The following is a 26,256-nucleotide window of genomic DNA, read 5'->3' as shown; positions in this document are numbered from 1 at the left end:
ACCACTGACTGTCAACTCATCTACTTTGCAGGAAAACCTAAGTTCAGGGTACACTTCCTTGGTTGGGGATACAGTATTACAACATGGCTTGCATGGTTGCATTATATTATTCTTTTTTTTTGCATTAACAATACTTCCATGCCAGCAGAAAAATGCTATGAAAATAGATCCACACAGTAAGGCACTGCAACTGTTGCTTGGTCCTAGCTTTTGCAATTAGCAAGGCATAACTAATGGACACTTTTCTAAACTTATGTTATGTGTATAAAAAGCATAAAAAGTCATGCTTTTATTAATGCTTTCCATAAAAAGCCATATGATTATTATTATTCACTATTTTTAATTTTATAGGAAGGCATACAGTTCTGATACTTATAATATGTGTTAAATGACCATATCCACTTATAATCATTCAACTAATATCTCAAAGCTTTCAGAAATGCTATTTAGCACATAAACAAGAAATGCTATTCCATTAACTAATCGTTTACAGTACCATTCAATAAGCAAAAACTGAAACACATCCATAAACTTCCTATTATTGGATGTTTTAATTATGGTCTTTTTAGCCTACTAAACAACTGATCCATCACAGGTTCAGTAAGCACAGTAAGGCCTATTTCCTGTAAGGACAGAGCCTGGATGTGTTGTTGGCTCTCTGATAGCACATACTCTGTAACAGCAATAGTCAGGCTACTGCTTCCTGTTTAATCTCAGATTGAACTATAGTTGGCTCCTTTTCAAAAAGTTTGTGTGAACAGTTGTTTGTTCGTAGTCAAAGCGGTGTCAAAACAGTCACATGGGTCTGTGACTTGCTGAAATCTTGATAAATTGCCACTCCACAGCCCTTATGTGACAATGGTACAATAGACATTAAAGGACTGTAAATGTTTAAGAGTAGCGTCTTAACAGTAAACCGCAGAACACAAAAGAGAGCGGAAATGAGTCATTGTTCGAAAGGGAGCTTCATTATCCCATGGGATCTTCCTCTAATCAGTATTATTTCTGAAAGAAAACACCCTTTCAATAGAACAGTGCTATCAGAGAGCAGAGCAACCATGTTAACTGCTTCCTGAATTTGCCAAACAAAACCACATTGCCACTATACATTCACATTATCCATGAACTAAGCATGCAGTTTTTTACAGATATATGCTTAATAGAAATTATTGGAAATCATTACCAAAGACATATCTAAAGGGATCTGTAACTTTTCTACATAAATAATAGCCTTTAATGCATAAAATACATTTAAAGTCTCGTCCTGCTCAAATAAAAACTAACAAGTGGATGGACAGGCATTTGGAGCTGCCTGAGGTTTATCTAAATCTCTCTGCTGCCATCTGCCGACAGGTTGTGTGTACACTAACTTAATTGTTGCAAGGATTAAAACAGGACCAGGACACATACACCTTGCAGAGATATATGAAGAGCTTGGTTCCAAAACCCGTAAAAACCCAGTTTAAAAAAAAATTAAAACATCTCATTTTTTTGATTGTGCATTCAATCAAACTGCAGTTTGTTGTTTTTTATTTAACTGAGTCTCCATAACTAAAAAATACAGCTAAGTAGCGCAATAAAAAAACATGATAATATAATAATACACATGTTTTGAGAAACATTTTAAAAACCGAGTTATCTCGTGTTGGAACCAAACTCTTCATATATTAATTTACAACAATCATATGGCGTTGAGGCCTACATAGGACAACCTAAAATGCTATTGCTCTTTACTTCAGTAGGCAACATATGACCGCAATAAAATTAATCTAATACATTCCTCAACCCAGTACAAATTATCACAATTTTAAAATTCTGTCTATTTTACTTTCCGAGTAATATTTATATTAATAAAAAAGTCTTTACAAACCCAGCACACTTGAATTACAAATAAAATAGATTACTTTTTCTGCCTGTGTATTAACCTAATAAAATGTTGCAATAATTCAGCCAACTTTAAAACTCTTTTTATGCGTATCATAGCTCAACTTCATTTTTAGTTGTGTATTTGTCGGATATGCGGTTATCCCTCGTATAAACTGTTAATAAACGCCAGCGAACTACAGGCATAATCTTGGGCATCTATAAACGGGGCCCTTCCTTATTATAAACGTTTTCCTCTCCTTTCACTCGCTCTCAGTTCTCGGTGAGGCCGGTGGGGCGGATCCAACGTTACATTGGAAGAGAAACCAAAAGGCAACTAAATCAACGCTTCGGCTTATTAACTTCTGACGATTGCTTTTCTCCCTTGTGGATATATTGCTCATAAAGGTGAGCACATCAATCCAGATGATCGTTGAAGTAAAGATTTGGCCGTTTAGATTGCGTGATAAAAATGTACAGTTTCTATTTGAAATGTTGCTATGACAGTGTGTTGTACTCTCGGCCTTTGAGAAAACCTCTTACTTTTTTACAAATGATTACTGTTTTTGTAATCATGTATGGGTGTTGTGGATAGTGTTTTTTTATTTGTCTTGGAGGTCTGTCATTGAAAACATTTGTCACTATCAAGCCAAAATCTATGCTGTGGTAATTTCCTCATACACTGGAATTACAGGAATGGAGATCTACTGTCATATATTGTTAAAAATCTATACTTGTGTCACCAACCAGCACTTTATTTGACCAATTTGAAGAAGTCGATAAAAAAGTAAATCTGGTTTCCAAGCTCAGACATAACTGTCGCTTGAAAAATCTAATTTGTCATCTAACGTTATCACAGCATTAGTCTCGTGACGCCAGTACCTCACACATGCTATGGTGTGATATAAATCTAGACTGGCTGTACCACTTTAAAGCACTGTCCATTTGACCCTTTTTTCATATACTTGGATATAACGTTAGTTATTTAAAAATCAAGCCGGAACTCTACATTATTGAGCCAATGTCTTTGTGTAAACAAAGCAAGCCTTGTTGAATCAAGACATTATCTTTATGTAGGACAATTGGGTGTAGGTCTACAATATGTTTGATAAAACCCAACCTGTTTATCCATTATCAGATGCCCTCGGCAACAAATGGCACCAGGACTGTGAAGTCTGCCAGCCCAGACTTGGGATCTGGTCCTGGATCAATGAACCAAAACACAGCCAACAACCAGCTGACTGGAACCCAGTCAGAGGCCATGAAGCAGGTGCTGGTGGTTCTTGAAAAGAAAGTCCGCAATATGGAGAAGAAAAAGGTACCGATTTCTCTTTCCATATTACTGTAAAAGTGTGAAGTGTAGGCGTGACTGATAAAGCCACAGACGTGTACAAGTATTAAATGTTTTTTTTACCAGATCACTTATTTTAATGTTTAATAACTAAACATGCGAAACTACAGTCATTTTTGCACCTTACCCAGAGAAAAGGAAAATCTTATGTCAGGTTACAGTAGACAAATCAAAGAGAATGAAAGACTAGACATCCTCAGCTACCCGAGTACCTAGTTGTTGTGAACGTTTGAAAACTCTTCAGAAATTCCTGAATTGTTAAAAATACGATATGAATTTTATTTTTAACATCAAATCTACACTGCATCTCTTGCCTTTAAGACTTTAACCAGAAAGCAAATTCAAAAAATTCAGCCAACAAGGCCGTAAACGATATTTTAAAACGCAAGAAACTTGTTAAACTGTAACTCGTTTTTTAAGTTAAAATGGATAGGTCTTGCTCGCTGTTGTTTCTTTTGTATTCACAAGCGCAGACGCTAACCGGTTAGCCTCCATAGCTCTTACGCTATCCGGGGTCTACATACTGTATGATTTTATATCAATTCTCGTGTTAATTACTACAGTTTTTACATTAAAACTGTTATTAACATGATTTAATAACCCGTATAATGACACTATATACATTCTGGTGTGTTTCCTCACGCTTTTTGTCCAGTTGTTTCCATCTCAGCGAGCCATAGAAACGCACATGTTTATAAAGCTAATATGGCGACCCGAAACGGGTTCTGTATGCGTAAGTTGTGAAAAACTGTCGACGCACATGTTCACGTATATGGCTTGTTTTTATTTCGCGATGATCTCCTAACCGAGCGGGTTTGTCGCGATAAATAGGTCATGACTATTGTGTGTCCTCATGATTCTCAATAAGCGCATTTGGCTGCTGGTTTCTGAGTCTGAGCTTTCCGTTAGATGCTTTTAGTGATGTAGTGCAGCTCATGGGTACTACCTGGTTTATTATTTCCCTTATTGTATCGAATTTATTTCTTTAGATGTGTGCCTGGGGAAACCATACTGTTAGGGATGCATAAGCTGTTGACATTGTTATAGCTTATATATAACAGTAAGGAGGAACTCTTACAACATTTTTGACTAACGTATGTACATTAGAACAAAGCGTTCTAGAAAGCAATGTGCAAATTGTTGCTCACTTGAACAGCTGGAATTGTCTGCTTTTATGATTGTGGGAAAATTATACTTCTGTCTTTATCCTCAGATGCTTTTTGTGTCACTGTAGCAACTGGTAGAGCATTGTGTTAGCAATGGGGTCTGTTCCCAGGGAACACATACTGATAAAAATGTATATTTTATAGCGCTGTATGTCAATTTTGATAAGTGTTGGGTGAATGCGTAAATATAAATTTGAATGTGATTTGTAGAAATGCATTTTTGTATGAGTGGGGTAATTTACAAAATCCTTTAATAGTAACTATATTATAACTATCTTATGTTTTTTCTAAAGAGCAAGCTTGACGATTACCAGGCCAGGAATACCGGCGGAGAACGTCTCAACCAGGACCAGTTGGTAAGTAAACCGCAGATTTTTTTCATCTGTTGATTTTTTTTTTTTCCTCCAATAAAATGTATTCTGTTTCTGAATCTATCTAGGAAGCACTGTCTAAGTATCAGGAAGTACTCCATAACCTGGAATTTGCACGGGAGCTGCATAAGAGCTTTTTGGCATTGGGTCAAGAAGTAAGTACATGACAATTTAATTGGCTCTTTCTGTAGCCCAAGGCAGTTTTACGTCACACGTTAAAAGTGTACAGATCTGTAATGTTATGAATTCCTGTACCTCAAGTTAGTTAGTTGCAAGTTGACTCAGCCTTTGATGCTACAATGCATGTGTGCATTTGATAGATCCAGAAGACGGTTAAGAAAGCTGCACGCCGTGAACAGCTCCAGCGAGAAGAGTTTGAGCAGAAGAGGCTGAAAAAGGTTTTGGAGCTGCAGTTTCTTCTGGACCGACTTGGGGATGAAAGCGTGCGGCATGAGCTGTTGCAAGAAGCTGGAGGTCCCTCTCTCCTTACGGAGGGTGACCTAACAGCCCTGGATGAGTTTTACAAACTGGTGGGGCCTGAACGTGACCAAAACATCAGGTCAAGTGATGTCCATTACTTTCATGTGTACTTTCACAGAAATCCTTTCAACAAAATATGAGTCAAGAGGCATCTGTTTGTCATTTGGACAATTACAATAAAGTAGTATTTATAAGACCGTAGACAAATTAAAATGAGTGAAACACAGGCGGAGAGTACTGGGAAAATCAAAGTGGCTTTGTTTCATTATAGTGTTATGTGCCATAATGTAGGCTCAGTAATAAGAACAATTGAATAATAAAAACAGAGAAGTGGCCGTTACAAATGCAATAAAAGGCAAGATTAAGAGATGCAGGTAGCCCCAAGTAAGAATATTGAGGTAGATGTCTCCGAGTCCAAAGTTGTATTAACGTGTCTGTAGTATATTGCCTTGATGAATGAGTAGGAAAGCTGGCAGTACCAATTACAGAGACCAATACAATACCAAAACAATAACTAGTTTATATAGTGTAGGTATAGCTTATTAACAGTAGTTGCCAGTTGTAATGAAAAGCTCAATTCAGATTGATGCTGGGCGATAAATTGAGTTTTGTTGATGTATCTTAATTTTTTCCAAAACGAGATGCAGGATGAGACGATGGCATCTGTATCGGTATGGTTTTTTATGACCCTCCTTTGCAAACAGAAGCTCTGGCAGAAATGTACATGTTTTTAAAACTTTTTTTTAATTTAATATGCTGTTTATTGTGACATCTTGCATGAGTCTTTGACTTGCATGAAAACATGCGCTATATTGAATATACCAAGATATTTGTCATTCATCCCAAAATAGCCAAGATTTTAATTTAGGTCAGTGTCGCCCAGCCCTAATTGAAACAAGTGCTTCAAAGGTTTTTATGCTTCCAAATAAGAATTTAAATGTGTTTCAGAATGAATCATCATAAATTTGGTAGCACTTTCACTGTAATTTGTGCTTTTAAAGGGGTCATGACGTTTCTTTATTTTATGTTTTCTGAGGTGTATTTATATTATTACTCAGGTCGGAAAAACATTCAAATTTAAGTATTTTTTGATCTTTTCCCGCCCTTTTTTCATCCTCTGACTTGTGTGTTTCACCTTTAAGAGCGTTCACCTAGGCTCTGTGTCCCGCCCACTTCTGTGATTGACAGCCTGCATGCTGTGGCTACTTTCACTACAAATACAGCTTCTTTGTTTGGGTGTGTCTGACATCAACACATAAACATAAACACACAATCTCAAAAGCCCAATGATAAAAGTTTTTACCACTTAAAGAAAGCAAATAAATGAAACGCGACATTGTTCTTAGCTAGTGTGTACAAACACAGAAACATTTTTAAACAGAGAATTGTACCCTAAATAATCCACTTATTGCCAGCAACTATAAGCACAGATTTTCAATACAATACAAGCATGTTTCAAAAATGTATGCCCTTGTGTAAAATTCAAATGTAACTCAAAACTTACCGGTTGCAAAATATTATTTAAAATAAATTCTTGGATTCTTTTTAAGTTCAAAACTGTAGGTACATAGGTCAGCACTGATATGACAGTACATCTTTAAAAAAAAAAAAAATACATTTTTCTCTGACGTCAGAATCTTTTAGAACAGGAGTGGGGAACCCTGGTCCTGGAGGGCCACTGTCCTGCAGAGTTTAGTTCCAACCCTAATTAAACACACCTGAAAAATCTAATTCAAGTCTTTAGGATTACTTGAAAATGAAATTCAGGTGTGTTTGATGAGGGTTAGAACTAAACTCTGCAGGACAGTGGCCCTCCAGGGCCCAGGGTTCCCCACTCCTGCTTCAGAAGCCCTGCAAAGATGTTTCTTTTCAATTGCAGGCAACAGCACAATATTTCTTATGAGATCCCAATCTTACTGTAATTACAATCTTATCATGATTGTAAACAACTACTCCTTTAGATCCTTTTGAGTTGCTGCTCTGACTGAAGTTCAGTCACTGAATGCCAGTGGGCGGAGCCAACAATATGATGTGCTGTATCTTTCTCTGGCGCTGGCTGCAGACCTGGAGCAGGCAGGTCATATTAAAATGTATATATCTGTGTGCATCACTAATCAGACATTTTTCTCTTCTTTTTTTTCCGGAGAACGATTACATAAATGCTTTTGTTATTGATGAGGAGGTCGTTTTTAACTGATACTTATTAATGATACAAAGACATGTTATATGTCAGTAAATCAAGGCAAAATTAACTTCTAATGGCATGACCCCTTTAAATATAAAATACCAGTGTGCAAAATGTCTGTTTGATTGTACCTTTTGTTCTGAAATTTAAATGCTTAAATTAGGCTGTGTATTCATAAAATGCTGCTTTTTTCTCTCACACAGGTTGCCTGACCAGTATCACGAAGCATCTCAGCACTTATGGGAACTTTTGGAGGGCAAGGACAAGCCCGTAGCAGGAACAACATGTATGTAACATCAGCTTTATCCTAATCTGTAGAGACTAATGGTTCTTGAGAAATGCTGTGCATTAGGAATGTTTAAAGTTCCCAAGGTTTTTTTTTTTATTGTTTATGTGGTGGTTTTAATATGCTTTAAGACAAACCAAGTGCAAGTTCACCATTCAACACCATTGCTGAATATTTTCTGAATTATTTTTTAGCTTTCCACTGTCTTAAAACGGCAGTTTTAAAATTGCCTTAGTTTCATACGTCACAAACATGTAACCAATCCCATTATCAGAGTTGAACGTGTGAATCAGTACTATAGATATCTATACTATAGATATACAGGGTTTCCTGCAGAAAATTTGTTAGTTAAGGTGGTAGGGTTGGGTGGGTGGATAATGCTGAGGGCGTGGCAATCAAAGGGGCGTGGCGTATGTGTCATGATGAAAATTACAATATTTTAATAAAATAAATAAATAAAATATTTATTTTTAAAACACTCAACCTAATTTTGAAGAAACTATGACAAAAATGAACACATACTAGATTATTAATGAATTAAATGTTTTTACCTCTAACGGGAATAGCTGCGTGATGAAGTGAAACTAAAGAGTTAATAAACACAGACTAAAGCAGATGTTGTAGAACGTCTGGCGAACAATGATAGCGCAAAAATGGTAAAAACTGATTATTTCCCACTATTAATGACATTATCTTAAAGGCGGAGTCCACGATGTTTGAAAAACGGTTTGGAAAAGGAGACGGGCCGACTACCAAAACACACTTATAGCCAATCAAATCAAATCAAATGCCGGGTTGCGTATGTGTGGGGCGGGTCTATCAACAGAAGGTCCAGATTCTATTGGGGTAGGGGCGTGTTTGTTTAGGTGATTTCAAATATCAACATTGGCTTTCAAACATCATGGACTCCGCCTTTAAAGGAGTGTAACTACTGTAGCATGTAAATAATGCACATAATTGTTTATTTATATTTATTTATATCTAATCAACAGGCACGTGAAACCCTAGCAGGTTGCTCAAACAACAAAATCACCAGCTAACTTTAAATTTGCAAGAACTATAGACTAATACAATAACAGGCTTAAAAAAACCAAAACATAACTCCACTTACAGTTCTTACGGACGCGTGTTTTATTAACTGGCTATCCTCCAGACATGACGGACCACGTCTTATCTCATTTCGGTCGTGTGGTGCGCGTGCACGCTCGCGGTGTGAAGCGCGTCTGCGCTATACTCGGAGATGTTTTATCAACTGGCTAGTTACCTCCAGACAGTGACGGTCCGGACCACATCTTTCTCATTTCCGGCATGCCTCGCGCGTCCCCGCTCGCGGTGTGATGCGCATACGCGCTATTCTCCGAGATACACTTGACAGCCTTTTGTGCAGCAATCTTTTTATGACCTAGTTAAGGCGGTAGGGTTTCCAAGCTTAGGTGGGCCGCCTTAACTGAAATATGCTGCGGGAAACCCTGACAGACACTGTGCTAAATGATTGCAGCACAGACACATTCAGGTTTACTTTTGTGATCCTCAAATGTGCAGTGTAAATGCTCTTACCTCTTAACGTCAGCACTAAAATAATTAGTGCTGCAAATGCGCAGTTCACATATGCATTGTGTGAAACCTGACCTAGCAGTTGTGTGTCTGAAACTATCTTATTTAGCATCCTTTTACATATATCTCTATGGTCTTATGCTGTGTGATTAAGTAGAGGCGTGGAATGATTTGCATATTCATAGATTTGTATATACAAAATGAGTTACATTCAAGCTGTTTTAAAACAAGAAGAAAATATTATCAAAGGAAACGCTTACATATCCAATTATGATGCTCAAAGATGAGTTTTAAATGATACAATTATTGACTACAGGGGGGCTTTAAGTTATAGATGTGAATCTTTAACTTCTGATCACACACTGATGTCTGACCATCTGACGAATACGCATTTTGAGATGTGGATCTTGTGGGAGTTAAGTGTAGCTTTTCAGCTATAGTTTTTGAATGTCTCCAACTACAGTTTCAACATGATTAGGGATGGGCAAAAAAAGCGATTTTTCGATTAATCGATAAAGAATCAATTTTTTTTCCTTATATATTTATTTCCGCAAACATTGAACGTAAGATTAACGTTAATCTTATTACTAGTCGTCTTCACTAGATGTCACCTTTTTTTGCCTTGCGCGATGTGACCAAGGAGCGAGAGGTGAGCCTGTCATTCATTCATTGAGTGCTTAAAATGGTGGTTTCAGGTGCTTCATCGACGTTAATGCCACCTTCACATAAAAAGTCAAGAGGTATGGAAGCATTTTAGATTTCGCAAGCAAGACAATGAAGATGGTGTTGTGGCTTTTAATTTCTTTTAACTCTTTCCCCGCCATTGACGAGATATCTCGTCAATTAAGAGAAAACGCTTCCCCGCCAATGACGAGATTTTCCGTCTTTCCGCAATACCGCTATTATCCACCAGGTGGCGCCCTTCCACAACTTTTTAAAACCGGAAGTATTGCCCTATGGCAAGCTGCTGCATGTCCGTGTCTGTTTTAAAGATCGCTCTGAATGGGATCTCTATGAAAGTCCGTCACAAATATGGAATTATTTTTGCTTTTTGCTCAAAATATGGTGTTTTTGCAAAAACCTACCCATATTCAAAAGCTGATTGCAAAAGAACCACTAAAGGTAGGATGAAACGTTTTTTTTTGTTTGAAAGGAGAGGGTCTGTTCTTTCATTTGATATATTGTATGTTTATTTATTTAAAGAAGAACATTTTCTGGAAGGCATTAAACTTTGGTGAAAATCATGAAAAACGCTGGCGCTGGCTGGCAACTTTTTTTAAAAACGCTGGCGGTGAAAGCGTTAATTACCCACTTGTTAAACTGCTGTTCGCTGTTCTTTTTTTATTAATATAGTATTTGTATTAAATCTATATTCATTGAGTTGAATCGGGAATAGAGTATAAAAACCGGTCCTGAGAACTGGAATGGAAAACCAAACCAAGAATCGGAATCGAACCGATAGCATGTGAATCGAAATCGAATCGATCTGGAACATCTAAATCAATACCCAGCCCTAATGGAGAACGGAGTGTAAAAAACGGCCCGAGAATCGTAATCAAAAATTTAATAGAAATCGAATCGACTTGATAGCTTGTGAATCTAAATCGAATCGATCTGGAACATCTGAATCGATACCCAGCCCTAAACGTGATCCAGTTATGTGTCCGATTCGTGATGTGCTTTGAAATCTTTGACCTGGTGTTGTAAAAAGTTCCCCAAATTGTGGTATTGCAGACTTGCGTAAACCAGTGAGTGACATTTTGGGTAAAAAAACTACTGCCTATTAGCTACGCAGGATCTGAACTAATAGTTTGCTTAATACTAATCAGCCCTAAAGTTATTTCGACGCTCTGCTTTTTTGGAATGACTGAATGCATCTTGTTTCGGGCCTTACATGCAAAACAAACCAACAGATAGTGGAGAAGTGCATTAAAAGCGTCATTGTTAAAATTGATTCTTTCTCTCTCAGATAAAGCACTGAATGAGACGTTGGAGCGAGTTTTGAAGAGCGGTTACTTTGACAGAGTGCAGTCTCATCAGAATGGAGTTTGTGCAGAGGAGGAAGAGCAGAGTGCTGCAATCGAAGTGTCTGAAGCAGACGAGCACCCTGCAGACACAAGTAAAATTCATTTCCTCCTGTTTCATGTTACACAATCGACTGTATCATTTTGAAACCACTGAAATCCAGACTGATTTCTCTAAGAAAGTGACCTTTTCTGTCTCTTTACAGAGAGTGAAATGACAGAAGAGTATACAGACCCCATTCCGATTGAACCAACAGAGGTAAGACGCATATATCAATTTCCTTAACAGAATTTTTTTTATAAACACAAAAAATCTTGATCTAAATGTATTTGCTTTTCTCTCCAGTTTGTAAATAGGCAGTTAGTTTCAGAGACCTCGTACAGTAGTGGAGACAATGAGCAAGGAGAAGAATGGAGTGTAGAAACGCAGGTAAGGTGCTCTAGAATTTTGTGGCTACTTATGACCTCAGCTGTGACTTTTTGGTCTGTAACTGGTTGTTTCAAATGCACTGATCAGTATATTGAACGTTACAGATGGTAAACTCCATGCAGCAGCCGGAGCAGACTGCTCCTTCCCCAGTTGTCCCAGAGCCCCACCCACTAACTCCAGTCACCCCCACACCCCATTCGGACCCTGTGGTAAGGAAGCAGGTGGTTCAGAATCTCATGGCACAGATGCAGGGACCATACAACTTCATGCAGGTGAGGTTGTTTTTTGTGAAATGGTTTTAATTTACATATGGCAAATGGAATAAAGTCTGAATCAAATTCCCCTCTCTATTTCAGGATTCCATGCTCGAGTTTGATGGGCAGGCCCTTGATCCGGCTATTGTGTCGGCACAACCTATGAAGCCGGCCCAAAGAATGGACATGTCAGCAATTGTGTGTCAACAAGGTAAGTTCTTGATACATACTTGTGGTTATTATGGGTTAATCGTTTTGGTAATTCTCCTAACATTTTTGGACTTTTAGCTCACCCAGATTCTGGCCTCGCACAGCCTCCAGCTGTTCTCATTCAACCTGAACCAACGCAAGTAAGCAGAGTTTTCCTGGAAAAATTGATCACAGACCATCACAAGCACTTGGGTAAATGCCAAAGTTTTTTACAAATATGTTTTTCTCCTAGATACTCATGGTCTCTCCATCACCAGAAGCCTTCTCCACACAACCCACACTGTACCAGTCCTCTCACACAGCTGACCCTCGACAACAGATAGACTCCGTTGATCCGATTCAGGTAAGCTGTCAACCCTTGTTTTCGTTTTTATCCAAGCATTATTTTGACTAGTCGAAGGCTTTTTTTAAATCATTGGATTAAAAATTGACAACCTGTACATTTATGTTCTCCGTGTAGACCTCCATGCCCCTGACAGAGCAGCCACCTCCATCCACATCTCTCCCTCAGGCCTCCCCAACTCCAGTATTTCAGCCCAGCTCCAAACCCCTGCACAGCAGCGGCATCAACGTCAACGCAGCACCATTCCAGTCCATGCAAACGGTAATGCTTCTCTATTGTAATGACTTTATATGGTTTTTAGTGGTGGATGTGTATCTGTAACTACTCTTACACTTTTCAATTTATTCTTCCTGATAGGTGTTCAACCTTAATGCGCCTGTCCCTCCGGCTAATGATACAGACTCAATAAAGCAGACCAGGCAGTACCAGAACAGTTACAACCAGGGTTTTAATAACCAGACGCAGCACCCTTTGGAGCAAACGGACATGCCACCAGAGCAGCTCCAGTCTGGTGAGAAAATCCTTGGATTATATAGGAAGGATCGAAAGGATTCCAGTTAATTAGGACCATGCATGTGGGAAGGGATCATAGGGTGAAATGAGTGGAATTAAAAAAAGAAAGTGTGGACTCTGAATAATATGCCCATTGTCTTTACAGTGGTTGGTGCCTTCCATTCTCAAGACCAGTCGCTTTCTAACTCTACTGGCCACCAGCCAATGTCCCAGCAGCCAAATGGTCAGGGCAATGGGTTCAGCCGTCAAGCACAGTCTTTCTATAACAGCAGAGGAGTGTCTCGAGGCGGTCCTCGAAACTCACGCGGTGTGATCAACGGCTACAGAGGACCATCCAATGGTTTCAGAGGTACAGAACAATGTTTTTTGAAGTACTGCAGCTTTTGCATTTGTCATTTATATTTGCTTAAATTGGAGGATTATTGATGGATGCATGAATAATTAGTGTTTTTTTTTTTTATTTGTTCAAGGGGGATACGACGGTTATCGGCCACCTTTCTCCAACTCTGCAAACTCAGGATATGGACAACCCCAGTTCGGTACACCACGGGACTATTCTAACGGCAACTACCAGAGGGTAAGGCCACATACCCATTACTATATAGATTGACTAAACCACTCATTTTTTTATGTATTGGAGTCTGTGTTGCTTTCCCCTGCAATATAATCAGATTTACCATCAACCAAATAGCCATAGTAGCCACAGTAACAATTTGTATAGAGAAAATTGTTTCCTTTATTTACTCAAAGAATAAAGATGCTTTGCTCCTTATTTACTGGACCATGTCATTCAGGATGTTTATTTCTTCAGTCGAATTTAGAATAATAATACCTCTGATTTATAATGGCATTGACCGGGCTTCAATATTTTATACCTTTTAAAGGCACATTCATCATATGTAATCCATATGACTCCAGTGGGATAATAAATGTCTTCTAAAGCAAATCCATAGGTTTGTTAGAGAAAAAATGTTTTGAGCTTATTATTGATGGTTAAATGTGTTTTAAATCAACAATAACAATTCTAAATTCAAATATGGTGGCACAAAGATTGTTAAATTGCATTTTTTTTTTAAATATAGACGAACATCGTTGATGACATGGGGGTTAGTAAATAATCAGAAAACTTTCCTTTTAGGTGTTACCTTTAAAGAACAAAATGTATCTTTTTAAATGCATTACATAGTATTGAACACTGGATGTTTATACTATAACCTGAACTTGTCTTAATATTTGTTTGTTTCTACGCAGGATGGTTACCAACAGAACTATAAACGTGGTGCTGCTCAAGGAACCAGAGGGGTGTCCCGAGGAAATGCTTCAGCCATGCGATCTTAAGTCTTGAAGACTGACTGTGACCTGATGACTGACTTTGCTTCCTGGACCACACGAACATTTAAAAACATGTCCTGTCCCCCTGGATTGATCAAACAGTTCTTATTCTGAAATGTTAAATTTGAAATGGTTCAAAATTGAGATCCCAAGCTCAAAACTGAAGATTTTAAAGCTACCCTGTGTTTCTAACAGATTCCTGTAAACTTGAACAACTTCATTAACTTATTTTTTTTGTATAAAATAAAACTCTTGTACCTACCACAACTGGTCCAGTACTGAGAGTTGACTTTCTGCTCCACGGTTTTGCTCACACTAACTCATTTGGGTTCTAACGTTTTTTCATTTGGTACATTTTAAAGATGCTCTCGGCCCCTCAGTTTGTAAAGTTATTGTTGCCTCGAGTTTCAATAAAGATGTGTTGCATTAACCATTGCTGGTGCAGTTTTTTTTATGTTGTCTTTCACTACAAAACCATATTTGTTGTTGTAATTCCTTTGCTTTATGCAGAAGCATTAAAACGGATCTGTTTGGAATCAGTATAACTTTGACAATGTTGAGATTTAATAGAAATGCTAAATAACATAAATATAAGCTTGGTTCATGGATAAAGCCAAAGCCCCTTACCTGTACTCCTGTCTTCTATACTGTTTTCCTCTACCATTTAGACTTTTCTTCTCATATTGGAAGCTGTTTAACTTTACCCACACTACACCGTCCTAAAACGTGATGCCATAAATGGAGAAATGGCTGATAATAACAAACTTTTCAAAGGCAGTGTGTCCACACCTATGGCTTTGTTCTAACACTGTATTAACATTTAAATCAAGCCTCTTTACAATGTTTGAGGTGGTTATAATGTGCAGAGATTTAATGTCAAAATCTAAGTACAGGAATACAACTGAAATGTGTCCTCAATTTAACAATTTTATATGAAAGGAATGCCAAAGAGTACTTCTTCAAAAAATAAATGGCTATGTACCCGTTTTTCCCCTGTAACGTTATATTTATGTAGTTCCTGTTGCGTTATCTCCGCTATACGATGGGTTATATTTCACGCTACTTCAAAAATAAAGGTTTTTAAACGAAGGGGAAAAACTAAAAAAGACCCAAAAAGCTTATCAGAAAAGGCGTCTTTTAATCGTAATTTTGTTTCGTTTTTTGTTAATACAAAAATTTCAATCGTTTTTTGGATTGTCCCAGCAGCACATGACATGTAAACTGCGACATTTCTTACATTATAAAATGTATTTTAATATTTAAAAATTATTAAAAATATAACTAATAATTTGGAAATTAGGCGTAACCTAATGACTTCGACCATTAATTATTTTACTTTTAATTTATCCGAGTATTTTTTTGCGTCATTCTGACCAGGCGACGTCGCGAACACCTAAATGTCTGTTTGGGGTCCATGATGCCGAGGTCCTTCCGCAGAGGCATCCCCACGTGAACGTTTGAGTAAGATGGTATGCTGTATATGAGCCACAGTTACGTGAAGCAAAAGGGTGTTAAAGATTTAAAGTTTTCCCTCTCCAACCGAAGTTAAGGTATGCTTCATGAGTTATGAAAGTATACGTCATGAATTGTCTGTTTAATTGGAATATTTGTTTCAGCTCGTACGATATAAATCCTTTCACGTCATACATTTCTTATGTATCCTGACCTAACGTTAACCACTGCTCTTGTTTAACTGTTCGTGCTGACAGGGTGCAGTTCTTGAACTATGGCAACTGTTCGGAAGAAGGTGGACAACCGCATTCGTGTCCAGATTGAAAACGGTGTCGCACAACAACATCGATCTATGTTTTTTATAGTTGGTGATCGTGGTAGAGATCAGGTAAGTTAACGCATAATGTGTATTAATGTATCAACTTTGTAATAATATCATGTGTTTGATGTACATCTTAAACTCATCGGTGCTTTATGCATTCAGGTTGTCATTTTGCACCACATGTTGTCTAAAGCAACAGTCCGAGCTCGGCCGTCAGTTTTATGGTGCTACAAAAAGGAACTTAGCTTTAGCAGGTATGCCAGCTTATTCATCAGAAAACATTGTTGGACTTCATGGATTTGTTATTACACATGACGTGTATGATACATTTCCCTGTAAGACAAATATTTTGTTAACATGGAGTTAGTCATCCCAAAGTATGACACTGAGTGGAAACATTTATGAATTAAACTTGTCCTTAACATTTCTTATAGTAATCGCAAGAAAAGAATGAGACAGCTGCAAAAGAAAATCAAAACTGGCACGCTGAACCTAAAACAAGATGATCCCTTTGAGCTCTTTGTCGCTGCAACCAACATCCGCTATTGTTACTACAAAGAAACTCACAAGATCCTGGGAAACACATTTGGCATGTGTGTTCTACAGGTAAAAAAAAGCAAACATCCCAGACAGGATTTTCATTTTAAAGTGTATTGTATTTCTGAACTTTATCTTACTTTCCTCTCGGTTTAGGACTTTGAAGCTCTCACTCCCAACCTCCTGGCTCGAACCATAGAGACCGTGGAAGGTGGAGGCATTGTAGTCATTTTGCTTAGGACCATGAATTCACTGAAACAACTCTATACAATGACGATGGTAAATGGCTAATGAAGTGCTTGTAAAACAACGTAAAACTGTCATTTTGCGTGTAAACATAATTGCAAATGCAAGTGTCTTTGTTTACTTTTAGGATGTCCATTCTCGATATAGGACAGAGGCACATCAGGATGTTGTTGGAAGGTTCAATGAAAGGTTGGTTTTGTAATGACAAATTACAACACATCCATTCTGAAGAAATTTTGATATTTAAAAACCCTGTGTCTACACGCACAGATGAGAATAAAACGCAGTCTAATGTCATCTTGTTTCCCAGATTCATCCTTTCACTCTCCTCCTGTAAGACATGTGTTGTTATTGATGACCAGCTTAACATCCTGCCCATCTCCAGTCACATAACCAACATCAAACCTGTCCCTCCTAAAACACAGGTAAGCCTTGTCCAGAAAAAGTAAATTTTCTGATTGTATATTAACTCTGATACGTTTCATAATTTGTGTAATTGCCAACAGGATGAAGGACTGTCTCCACGAGAACAAGAACTAAAAGATCTAAAGGAGTCTCTACAGGACACACAGCCTGTAGGTGTTCTTGTGGATAACTGCAAAACTATGGACCAGGTATAATCTATATATTTTTTGCAGTCAAAAGAGTCAAAACGGGAGAGTAAATGAAATGCTTTTTAACATACTCTATTTTAAATGGCAAGTGAAATCATTGTTTTTATTGTGTCTTTAAATGTGTATTTAGGCCAAAGCAGTGTTAAAGTTTATCGAGGCCATTTCAGAGAAGACCTTACGGAGCACTGTAGCTCTTACTGCCGCCCGTGGTCGAGGTAAATCGGCTGCGCTGGGATTGGCTATTGCCGGAGCTGTTGCATTTGGGTATGTGGCATAATGAATGTACACACTGGGTGCATTTTCTTAATGGAATTTGTGTATTTGTCTACAATGTACACAATTAACTAATAACGATAAGGCTAATGGGCTACACAATAACATTTTTGTGTTCCGTTTCTTTTCTCAGCTATTCAAATATTTTTGTCACGTCACCTAGCCCAGACAATCTACACACACTGTTTGAGTTCATATTTAAAGGTTTTGATGCCCTCCAATATCAGGTAGATAAACTTTTAAATATAAACCAAAATATTTCTGTAAATATTAAGTAAAAAAAATTATAAGAAGCATATTTCAAACCATATTCATTTGTATTTCAGGAACATCTGGATTATGAAATAATTCAGTCTTTAAACCCAGAGTTCAACAAGGCTGTGGTTCGTGTAAACATCTTCAAGGAACATCGACAGACCATTCAGGTAAACTGGTTTCCATCTCTACTGGTCGTATGATTATTTTCATTTTCAAACATACGTTAAACTATTTCAGAACGTTTTTCCAGACAGGGGTTGGAATAATTATTTATATTAGGACATTTACGTTGTTTTTACAAACATACCTTACAAAAACATTACTCGTGTGAATCTTGAGACAAAACAATGGTACTGATATATTTTAAGATATATTAGTGCAAGCCATTTAAGGTAAAGACATCTCAGAAAAGCATTTTAGTCTAGGACTAGCTTAAGCACTGTCCAGGAAACGGCAGACGGTTTCACAGACGACTAGGAGTAAAGCTGGTCCTTGACTAAAGCACATGTTTGAGCTGTCTCAAAAGAAAATAACTACCACTAACAGATCTTTAAATATGCCAGTGCTGTTGACTTGACCAGTATTGTTTTTTTTTTAAAGCATGTTTATAAAAGATACATAACTCTTTCAGCATTTAAAAAGGTTTGCCAGCCAGCGGCAGCATTTTTTATGATTTTCACAAAAGTTTAATGCCTTCCAGAAAATGTTCTTCTTTAAATATATAAACATACAATATAACTCATCATTGGCAGTGAAGCGTTTTCTCTTAATCGTCTGGTTAAGTTATGTTAACTTGTCAATGGCGAGGACCAAGTTAAACGTCTTAATTTAACTAAGGCCTAATCATGATCTTACTTTAGCCCTGTCAGTGAAACCAGGCCATAAGCAGAAAATTATAACTTGTTGTTTTGATCTGTAGTACATCCACCCTGCTGATGCTGTGAAGTTGGGTCAGGCAGAGTTGCTGGTCATTGATGAAGCTGCTGCTATCCCCCTGCCTTTAGTAAAGAAGTTACTGGGGCCTTACCTTGTGTTCATGGCATCTACAATCAACGGGTCAGTATCTGTAAACATGCTACGTGTGTTTTATAAATTTTTACTCAGGAGAAACCCCTTCAAAATTTTCATCTTGTCAAAAGTTACATATTCTACTGGATTGTATTACGTCTACCCCGTAAGGAGCCAAAATGAATCTCAAACAACTTTTTAGTTTTATTCTATAAAATTAAATCTATTTCTTGCCATGAACATAGCCATAGAAGCTGGCATGGCCATACAGTATAAGAGATGAAGAGTTTGCACTTATTCTTGTCTAAATGTCTTTATATGCAGCTATGAGGGTACAGGTCGATCTCTGTCCCTAAAACTCATTCAGCAGTTGAGGCAGCAGAGTGCAGACAGTCAGCAGAATCTGTCAGCAGAAAACAGAAACACCAGCACAGCCAGACTGGCATCAGGTATCTTCAACATTTGTTTTATATTTTTTACCCATTTCCTGTACCGATGTTACCTTGCATCGGTAATGTGGAAATGTTTCATCATCATATGTCGTCTTCAGCACGAACACTTCATGAGGTGACCCTTCATGAGTCTATCCGATATGCACCTGGGGACCCTGTGGAGAAATGGCTAAATGAACTGCTGTGTTTGGACTGTCTGAGCATCCCACGCATGATTTCTGGTTGCCCCTTGCCTCAGACATGTGACCTGTATCCTCTGACAGCTCCGCAAAGCTTGTTTTTCCTCAAATAACACTGTTTTGTGGGCATGCAATACGTTTCTGCTGCGAATTGTTGATTGTTGCTACTTGCTTTGCAGTTGCCAAAGGTGTTTTTTACCATATGGTTTCTTCAACCAAGACATGCTATGTAAATATTTGAATGTCAGGATTCTTTAACCCCACATGCAGTTACTATGTGAATCGAGACACATTGTTCTGTTACCACAAAGCCTCTGAGACTTTCCTTCAGCGTCTTATGGCACTCTACGTAGCATCTCACTATAAGGTAAATGAGTATCAAGTGCATTGATTGTGTTATATAATAATATCATAAAAACGTCATTTACTAAAAAATCTGTCGTTCTTCAGAACTCGCCCAATGATCTCCAGATGCTCTCAGATGCTCCAGCTCACCATCTCTTCTGCCTGCTGCCACCTGTCTCTCCAACACAAAATTCTCTCCCGGAAGTCTTAGCAGTCGTGCAGGTATGGCAACAGTTCACTCACTTCTAATATTAATAAATCTGAGCTGTCGTTTTAATACAACCCTGTGACCTGTGTAGTTAAAGATGTTTGCAACCGTGTTTTTACTTGCAGGTATGTCTGGAAGGAGAGATCTCACGCCAGTCTATTCTCAGCAGCTTGTCTAGAGGACAGAAAGCTTCAGGTGACCTCATTCCTTGGACTGTATCAGAACAGGTAAGACATCCTAATTTGAATGAATCGTTTATAACATATTAAAAATTGAATAATAGAATAGAGTCAGTTATGTTGTGTTGTATTTAGTTTCAAGATCCTGAGTTTGGAAGCCTCTCAGGGGCCAGGATTGTCCGTATCGCAGTGAACCCAGACTATCAAGGGGTAAACATCTTTCTTTCAATTTTTCTCTGATTATATAAGCTCAGTCTTGTCTTGTCCAGTGAAAGACTTGCTTTCAACATCACAGTTGCTTGCACTACTGCATCATTTGGCCAGCATGTGTTTGATTTATTGCATTGTTTTTCAGATGGGTTACGGCACTCGTGCATTGCAACTGCTGCAGGGATACTATGAGGGTCAGTTTCCCCTTCTGGATGAAACTGAACAAACGGCGGCCAGCACAATAACATCTGTGAGCAGTGAGGTAAGAGTTTTATTAATGCTTTTTTCATCAAATGTGTACTGAACAATCCAGTTGGATCATGTGCAGATTATGCATACAGAAGACGCATGGTTAGCAGAACTGGACTGTTCGTGTACAGTGCACATAAAAATTTGTTTGTATACCTCTATGCTATAGTGCAGCAAAATTATGAAATATCCACAATTAAACATACTAATGTAGAGAGTTTTGCTTATTGTCTCTGCACAGGCTGTCAGTCTTTTGGAGGAGGTGGTGTCACCTAGGAAAGACCTGCCACCGTTGCTGTTAAAGTTGAATGAGAGGAGAGCAGAGAGGCTGGACTACCTGGGTGTGTCTTATGGTCTCACTCCTCAACTTCTCAGGTGAGTTGATTCACGTTCATGTAGCTAACTTGGTTAAGCATTGTGTTAGTAGCGCAAAGGTCGTAGGTTCCATCACAGGGTCCACATATAACTGGTAAGCCATTCAGAGTAACAGACTGCGTTTCAACTTATAAAAAAGTGGACCAGACTTTGTTACGTCAAGTCAAGTGTCTGGCCACAACATTTGCTTCACGCATGTGCAACACAAAGATTTATAGAAATGTGCATGTACAGAGTCACATGTGACCAAGGCATATTTATAACCACACAACTTTTATGCTTTTTTTATAGATTCTGGAAAAAAGCCGGATTTATTCCAGTATATTTAAGACAGACTCCGGTAAGGATGCATCTTTTTCAGTTTGGTCAGGGCTGTTTAAAGGTTCATAAGGGCCTAAAGGCTTGCATACTGAAGTGTGTTTGGGATTAAGCAGAATACAGAAGAATGAATGTTTTGTTTATATTGTAATTTGTAGAATGACCTGACGGGGGAGCACTCGTGTGTTATGCTGAAGGAGCTCAGTGATGAGGATTCAGCAGACCAGGGCCAGTGGCTGTCTGCCTTCTGGAAGGGTGTGCTGTTCATCGTTTTTTAACTTATAGTTTAACAAACTAATCCTGTTAATAATTGACGTCAAGTTTTTAGATTCGTGCTCTGGCACAATTCGCGCTCCGCTCATACTATTGCGCCCTGCCCCTGAACCAAACTGAACCGTATGGTATGGTATGTAGCAATCACACTAGTCAAATGTACATGGGTATGGTATGGTAGTATAATAGTGTGAGTACTCCCTAAATTATTGAATGGACATAAAATATTGATATGGGTTAAAAACAAAAGGCACTAATTTATCATGGTTTAGTAGTAAATCAATTTAGCAGTTTTAGGTCACGCTATTTTAGGTCACATGGCTATGGTGTTTTTTTATCACTGACTTCTATGTTTCTTTTTGTGTTGCACAGATTTCCGAAAGAGGTTTCTCTCCCTGCTGTCTTTCCAGTTCAGCAAATTTAACCCAACCCTGGCCCTCAACATATTACAGAACAAGAATGCCAAAGATGACACCCCCGCAGGTACAAATCCGACTGTAAAAAAGTTGGCCGACAACCGTTCTCTCTCTTCCATTGGTGAAAAGTAAAGCCACTGGTGTCCCGATACGGCGCTGATATCTTGGGTCTTTAGTCTGTGCAGTAGCGATTTCGGGACCAGTCTTGCGCAGTAGTGAGCAGGAACTAAAGTCGTGAATTCAAGGCCCCGTCCTCGCTTTCGCAGAATGCGCATATCTTAGCTGTCAATCATAATGTCACACCACCATTTTTATAGCATTAAATAACTAACTAAAAACAATCACTTGAATTTACGTGATTAAAAACTACAAAAAATGACAGAAACCAACTTTTAAAAAAGATAATTGAAGTGTATTAAAATTGTTTAGGTCTCAAGTCTCATTAAATAACATGGGGGAGGTGGGGTTTATGACCTGTACTAAGACCAGTCACTAGGGGGCGATCGAGACGTTTTGGCTTCACTTTTCAGGGCTTGTGCGGCACGCTTGGTACAAATCCACATTTTCCACCACATTAAACTAAATGTATATGTGTGATTATAAACCCTTCATGTATCTGTGTCTCTTCAGCGCTCACCAGTGCTGAGCTGACTGCCATGTTCACGCCATATGACCTGAAGCGTTTGGAGATGTATTCAAGAAACATGGTGGACTATCATCTCATCATGGATATAATACCTGCTATTGCAAGACTGTATTTTCTCAAACAACTAGGAGACGTCACGCTTTCCGTTGCACAGTGTGTAAGTTAAATCTGCATATGTTGCATGTGTCTGACATGGTGGACAATGGACGCTCAATATTTTTTGTAATTTTTTTCAACACTAACCCCCCCCCAAAAAAAAAAAACGATACACAAATTTGTATTTCTGGCATTCTAGTCAGTTGTGTGATGTAATATACAAATTTTTATCCAATGTAAATCTTTTTCAGGCTCTGCTTTTGGGAGTTGGGCTTCAACACAAGCATATAGATGATCTGGAAAAGGAGATTGACCTGCCCAGTTCTCAGCTTATGGGCTTGTACAACCGTATTATTCGTAAAATTGTTCAGGTGACTGATGTAGCACAAATTGATTCATATTAAGATTTCTTATTATACAATTGCCACTGGCACTATATCCACTCATCTACACTATATTGTTGTTGTTATAGTGATTATTGTTTAACATGCAAAACTCTTCTGCAGTTCTTCAACACTCTTCAGGAGAAGGCAGTTGAGGCTGAGATGGTGGCCACCAAAGATATAAGCATGGAACCAACTGCGCAGACTCTCAATGAAGATCTGGTAAGAAGACTCGTTTTAGGACGTAATGGACTAATGAAAATTACTTGTAGTGCCAAGTTTATTTAAATTTTTTACAGATTGTTTACCTTTATATCCCCGTTTGTACACTCAAACTTGATTTCCAGTGGATTTACAGCTACAGGAGGTCAACAGGGTTCCCACGGGTCCTTGAAATCCTTGAATTTTTTTGCCCAGATTTACAAACTTTCAAGGCCCTGGGAAGTTTTTGAAAATATATATACAAAGATACGGGTCATTCAAAGTGTAGGATAATATCATATAAATTCTAGACTTTTTAAGCACACATGATAAACTGTTTGCTTTAAATGCTTGTATCTTCTGTATGCAAATGTTGATTTATACCTAAATGCTTTTTTGCATAGTTGTGTTCGACACATGAAAAATTATTGGGTTACGCATGTACCTGTTGTTCCCTGAGAAGGTAATATGACGCTGCCTCTCCCTTGCCATACTTCCTGCGTCCCTGTAACGCCATCTTTGGCAATATTTCAGATAGCGATATACTTCCTGGCTCCCGCGTCACCCTCTCTTTGTCGTTAAGCCTCACTATTGGTTGAATTTGATATACACGTTCAAACGCACTTACCCCTGGAGGCGTCCCCCAAAGTGTCACCACAGTGACCCAACGCAAGTTCCCTCGAAAGGGAACTGTAACAATGTATCTTAAAAGGTAACACGATGTAACCTTGCTTTCACTTGAAATGTGTCCCCACATTTAGTCCCTGAATTTGTGGGTATTGGACCTGGAAAGTCCTTGAGAGGTCCCTGAATTTGAAGTTAACTAAGGTGTGGGAACCCTGGGTCAAGTTATGTTTTGAAGTTTAAATGTAATAAAATGTAATTCTAAAACCTTTTAACCTGTAGAATGAGGCTGCTAAAGAGTTCCAGGATAAACACCAAAAGGACATGGAGAAGATTAAAGAAATGGATCTTTCAGAGTGAGTAATGAACCAAATGGATTTATTTATCTATACACTGATGAAAGAATGTGTCTGCATTTTATTCTCCTGAGTGTTGCTTATCACTGTCATTTTAACGTATGGTTATTATGTTTATATAAAGAAGTACTATTTTCCCACTATGAACTCTTTTGCCACTATGTGTGTGCAAATGTGTTGATTTTTCTTTTGCTTTTATGAATTGTCCATGAAGGTACATGATTCGAGGACAAGATGAAGAATGGGACCAAGTGTTAAAAAAAGCAGGACATACAGCTATAGTAAGCATAAAAAGGTAAGTTGAGAAATTTTACCCATGATGTGTGTTGGACACACGTATTTGTCACAAAAGATGTGTTTCAATTAACCTTCAAATTGGGAAAGTTGAAACTGCAAATACTTGTCTATTTAGCAAAATCTGCCATATATTGCAATATAAGTAAATATGTCAGATGTTTTGAGCAAATCTGTAATAAGGCTAAGGGTAACAGCTTGTTTTGGGCTGAGTTCAGGATTATTAAAAACTATGCATTCATATTTTCCCCTTTAGTGACAAGAAAAGAAAACTGGAAGGAACAAACCAGAAAGAACAACTACAAGGCAAAAAGATGAAAAACAGTAAAGACAAAAAAAGGAGCAAATTTGGAAAGAAAACGTAAAACATCAGTAAAACGTTTTTCTCTTGCTAATAGATTCAGTCAAACATTAGGAATGAGACAAATAAAATGCCTGTAAAGGAATGCAGATCATTGTGAGAATGAAAAAAGATTGTTTTTATGCTTGTTGTTTTATTTCTTTTTGTACAAGTCTTTAAGATCTTAGCAGACAAGCAAAATAAAGTTGTACATTGTTATTGTTTTTTGCTAAACATTCTTTTGACACGGAGATAAACAAATAATTACAAAAACATTGTATTGACTTTGTTGTTATGCATGCAAACAGCCTGACACTATAAAAGCTTAAAATCATTCACTATCGTAAAAAATATGATTAGGTTTCTGTGAATTGTGACCCAGTCTGTAGTTTAATAATCTAATTGTGAGGTTAGAAATTCAGAGTTTAACACAAAATGTTAATGTTAAGTCCGCTGAAGGGATCATTTGTGTACCCCTGCCCAACCTTCAGGGCTTGTACATATTCACACACACTACGACCTACTGCTACTACTTTAAAGTGCAATATACTACAGTAGAGTAAGTGTAATACTCTATAGTGCAATATCCTAAACAAGGTTATGCATAATTATGTAAATACACTCACCAAAAGGATTATTACGAACACCTGTTCAACTTGTTATTAATGCAATTATCTAATCAACCAATCAAATAGCAGTTGCTTCCATGCATTTAGGTGTGTGGTCCTGGTCAAGACAATCTCCTGAACTCCAAACTGAATGTCAGAATTGGAAAGAAAGGAGATTTAAGCAATTTTTAGCATGGCATGGTTGTTGGTGCTAGACGGGCTGGTCTGAGTATTTCATAATCTGCTTAGTTACTGTTTTTTTTTCACGCACAACCATTTCTAGGGTTTACAAAGAATGGTGTGAAAAGGGAAAAACATCCAGTATGCAGCAGTCCTGTGGGCGAAAATGCCTTGTTGATGCTAGAGGTCAGAGGAGAATGGGTCGACTGATTCAAGCTGATAGAAGAGCAACTTTGACTGAAATAACCACTC

At 38.0% G+C, this 26,256-nt stretch overlaps 2 protein-coding genes across 3 annotated transcripts; both read left to right on the top strand.

The window, feature by feature from the left end:
- Positions 1-2,116: 2,116 nt before the first annotated feature.
- Positions 2,117-14,792, top strand: caprin1b (cell cycle associated protein 1b). 2 transcript variants are annotated; one of them, XM_065283069.2, is made up of 18 exons: positions 2,117-2,271; positions 3,002-3,181; positions 4,674-4,736; positions 4,820-4,906; positions 5,072-5,310; positions 7,620-7,702; positions 11,226-11,375; positions 11,487-11,539; positions 11,627-11,710; positions 11,815-11,982; positions 12,067-12,175; positions 12,253-12,314; positions 12,407-12,517; positions 12,635-12,778; positions 12,875-13,028; positions 13,176-13,379; positions 13,501-13,607; positions 14,282-14,792. In XM_065283069.2, the coding sequence occupies exons 2-18, from the start codon at positions 3,002-3,004 to the stop codon at positions 14,366-14,368; spliced, it is 2,085 nt and encodes a 694-aa protein (XP_065139141.1). In that variant the 5' UTR covers positions 2,117-2,271; the 3' UTR covers positions 14,369-14,792. The 2 variants fall into 2 exon arrangements, with proteins under 2 accessions (XP_065139141.1, XP_073671836.1); XM_073815735.1 differs by lacking the exon at positions 14,282-14,792 and adding an exon at positions 14,113-14,163.
- A 967-nt stretch (positions 14,793-15,759) lies between these two features.
- nat10 (N-acetyltransferase 10) lies at positions 15,760-25,435 on the top strand. Its single transcript, XM_065283067.2, has 29 exons — positions 15,760-15,912; positions 16,072-16,202; positions 16,299-16,390; positions 16,571-16,742; positions 16,830-16,952; positions 17,047-17,108; positions 17,230-17,344; positions 17,426-17,533; positions 17,664-17,797; positions 17,940-18,033; positions 18,133-18,231; positions 18,984-19,120; positions 19,397-19,521; positions 19,623-19,773; positions 19,974-20,070; positions 20,154-20,270; positions 20,382-20,483; positions 20,571-20,645; positions 20,791-20,907; positions 21,136-21,269; positions 21,561-21,609; positions 21,746-21,842; positions 22,233-22,343; positions 22,907-23,079; positions 23,270-23,389; positions 23,525-23,623; positions 24,509-24,582; positions 24,797-24,877; positions 25,133-25,435. The coding sequence occupies exons 2-29, from the start codon at positions 16,089-16,091 to the stop codon at positions 25,239-25,241; spliced, it is 3,081 nt and encodes a 1,026-aa protein (XP_065139139.1). The 5' UTR covers positions 15,760-15,912; positions 16,072-16,088; the 3' UTR covers positions 25,242-25,435.
- The last annotated feature ends 821 nt before the right edge of the window (positions 25,436-26,256 follow it).

This window comes from Paramisgurnus dabryanus, chromosome 9 (assembly GCF_030506205.2).
Source record: "Paramisgurnus dabryanus chromosome 9, PD_genome_1.1, whole genome shotgun sequence".
NCBI lineage: Eukaryota > Metazoa > Chordata > Actinopteri > Cypriniformes > Cobitidae > Paramisgurnus > Paramisgurnus dabryanus.
Note: the sequence above shows the minus strand (reverse complement) of the source record. Positions and strands in the feature narration are given on the sequence as shown.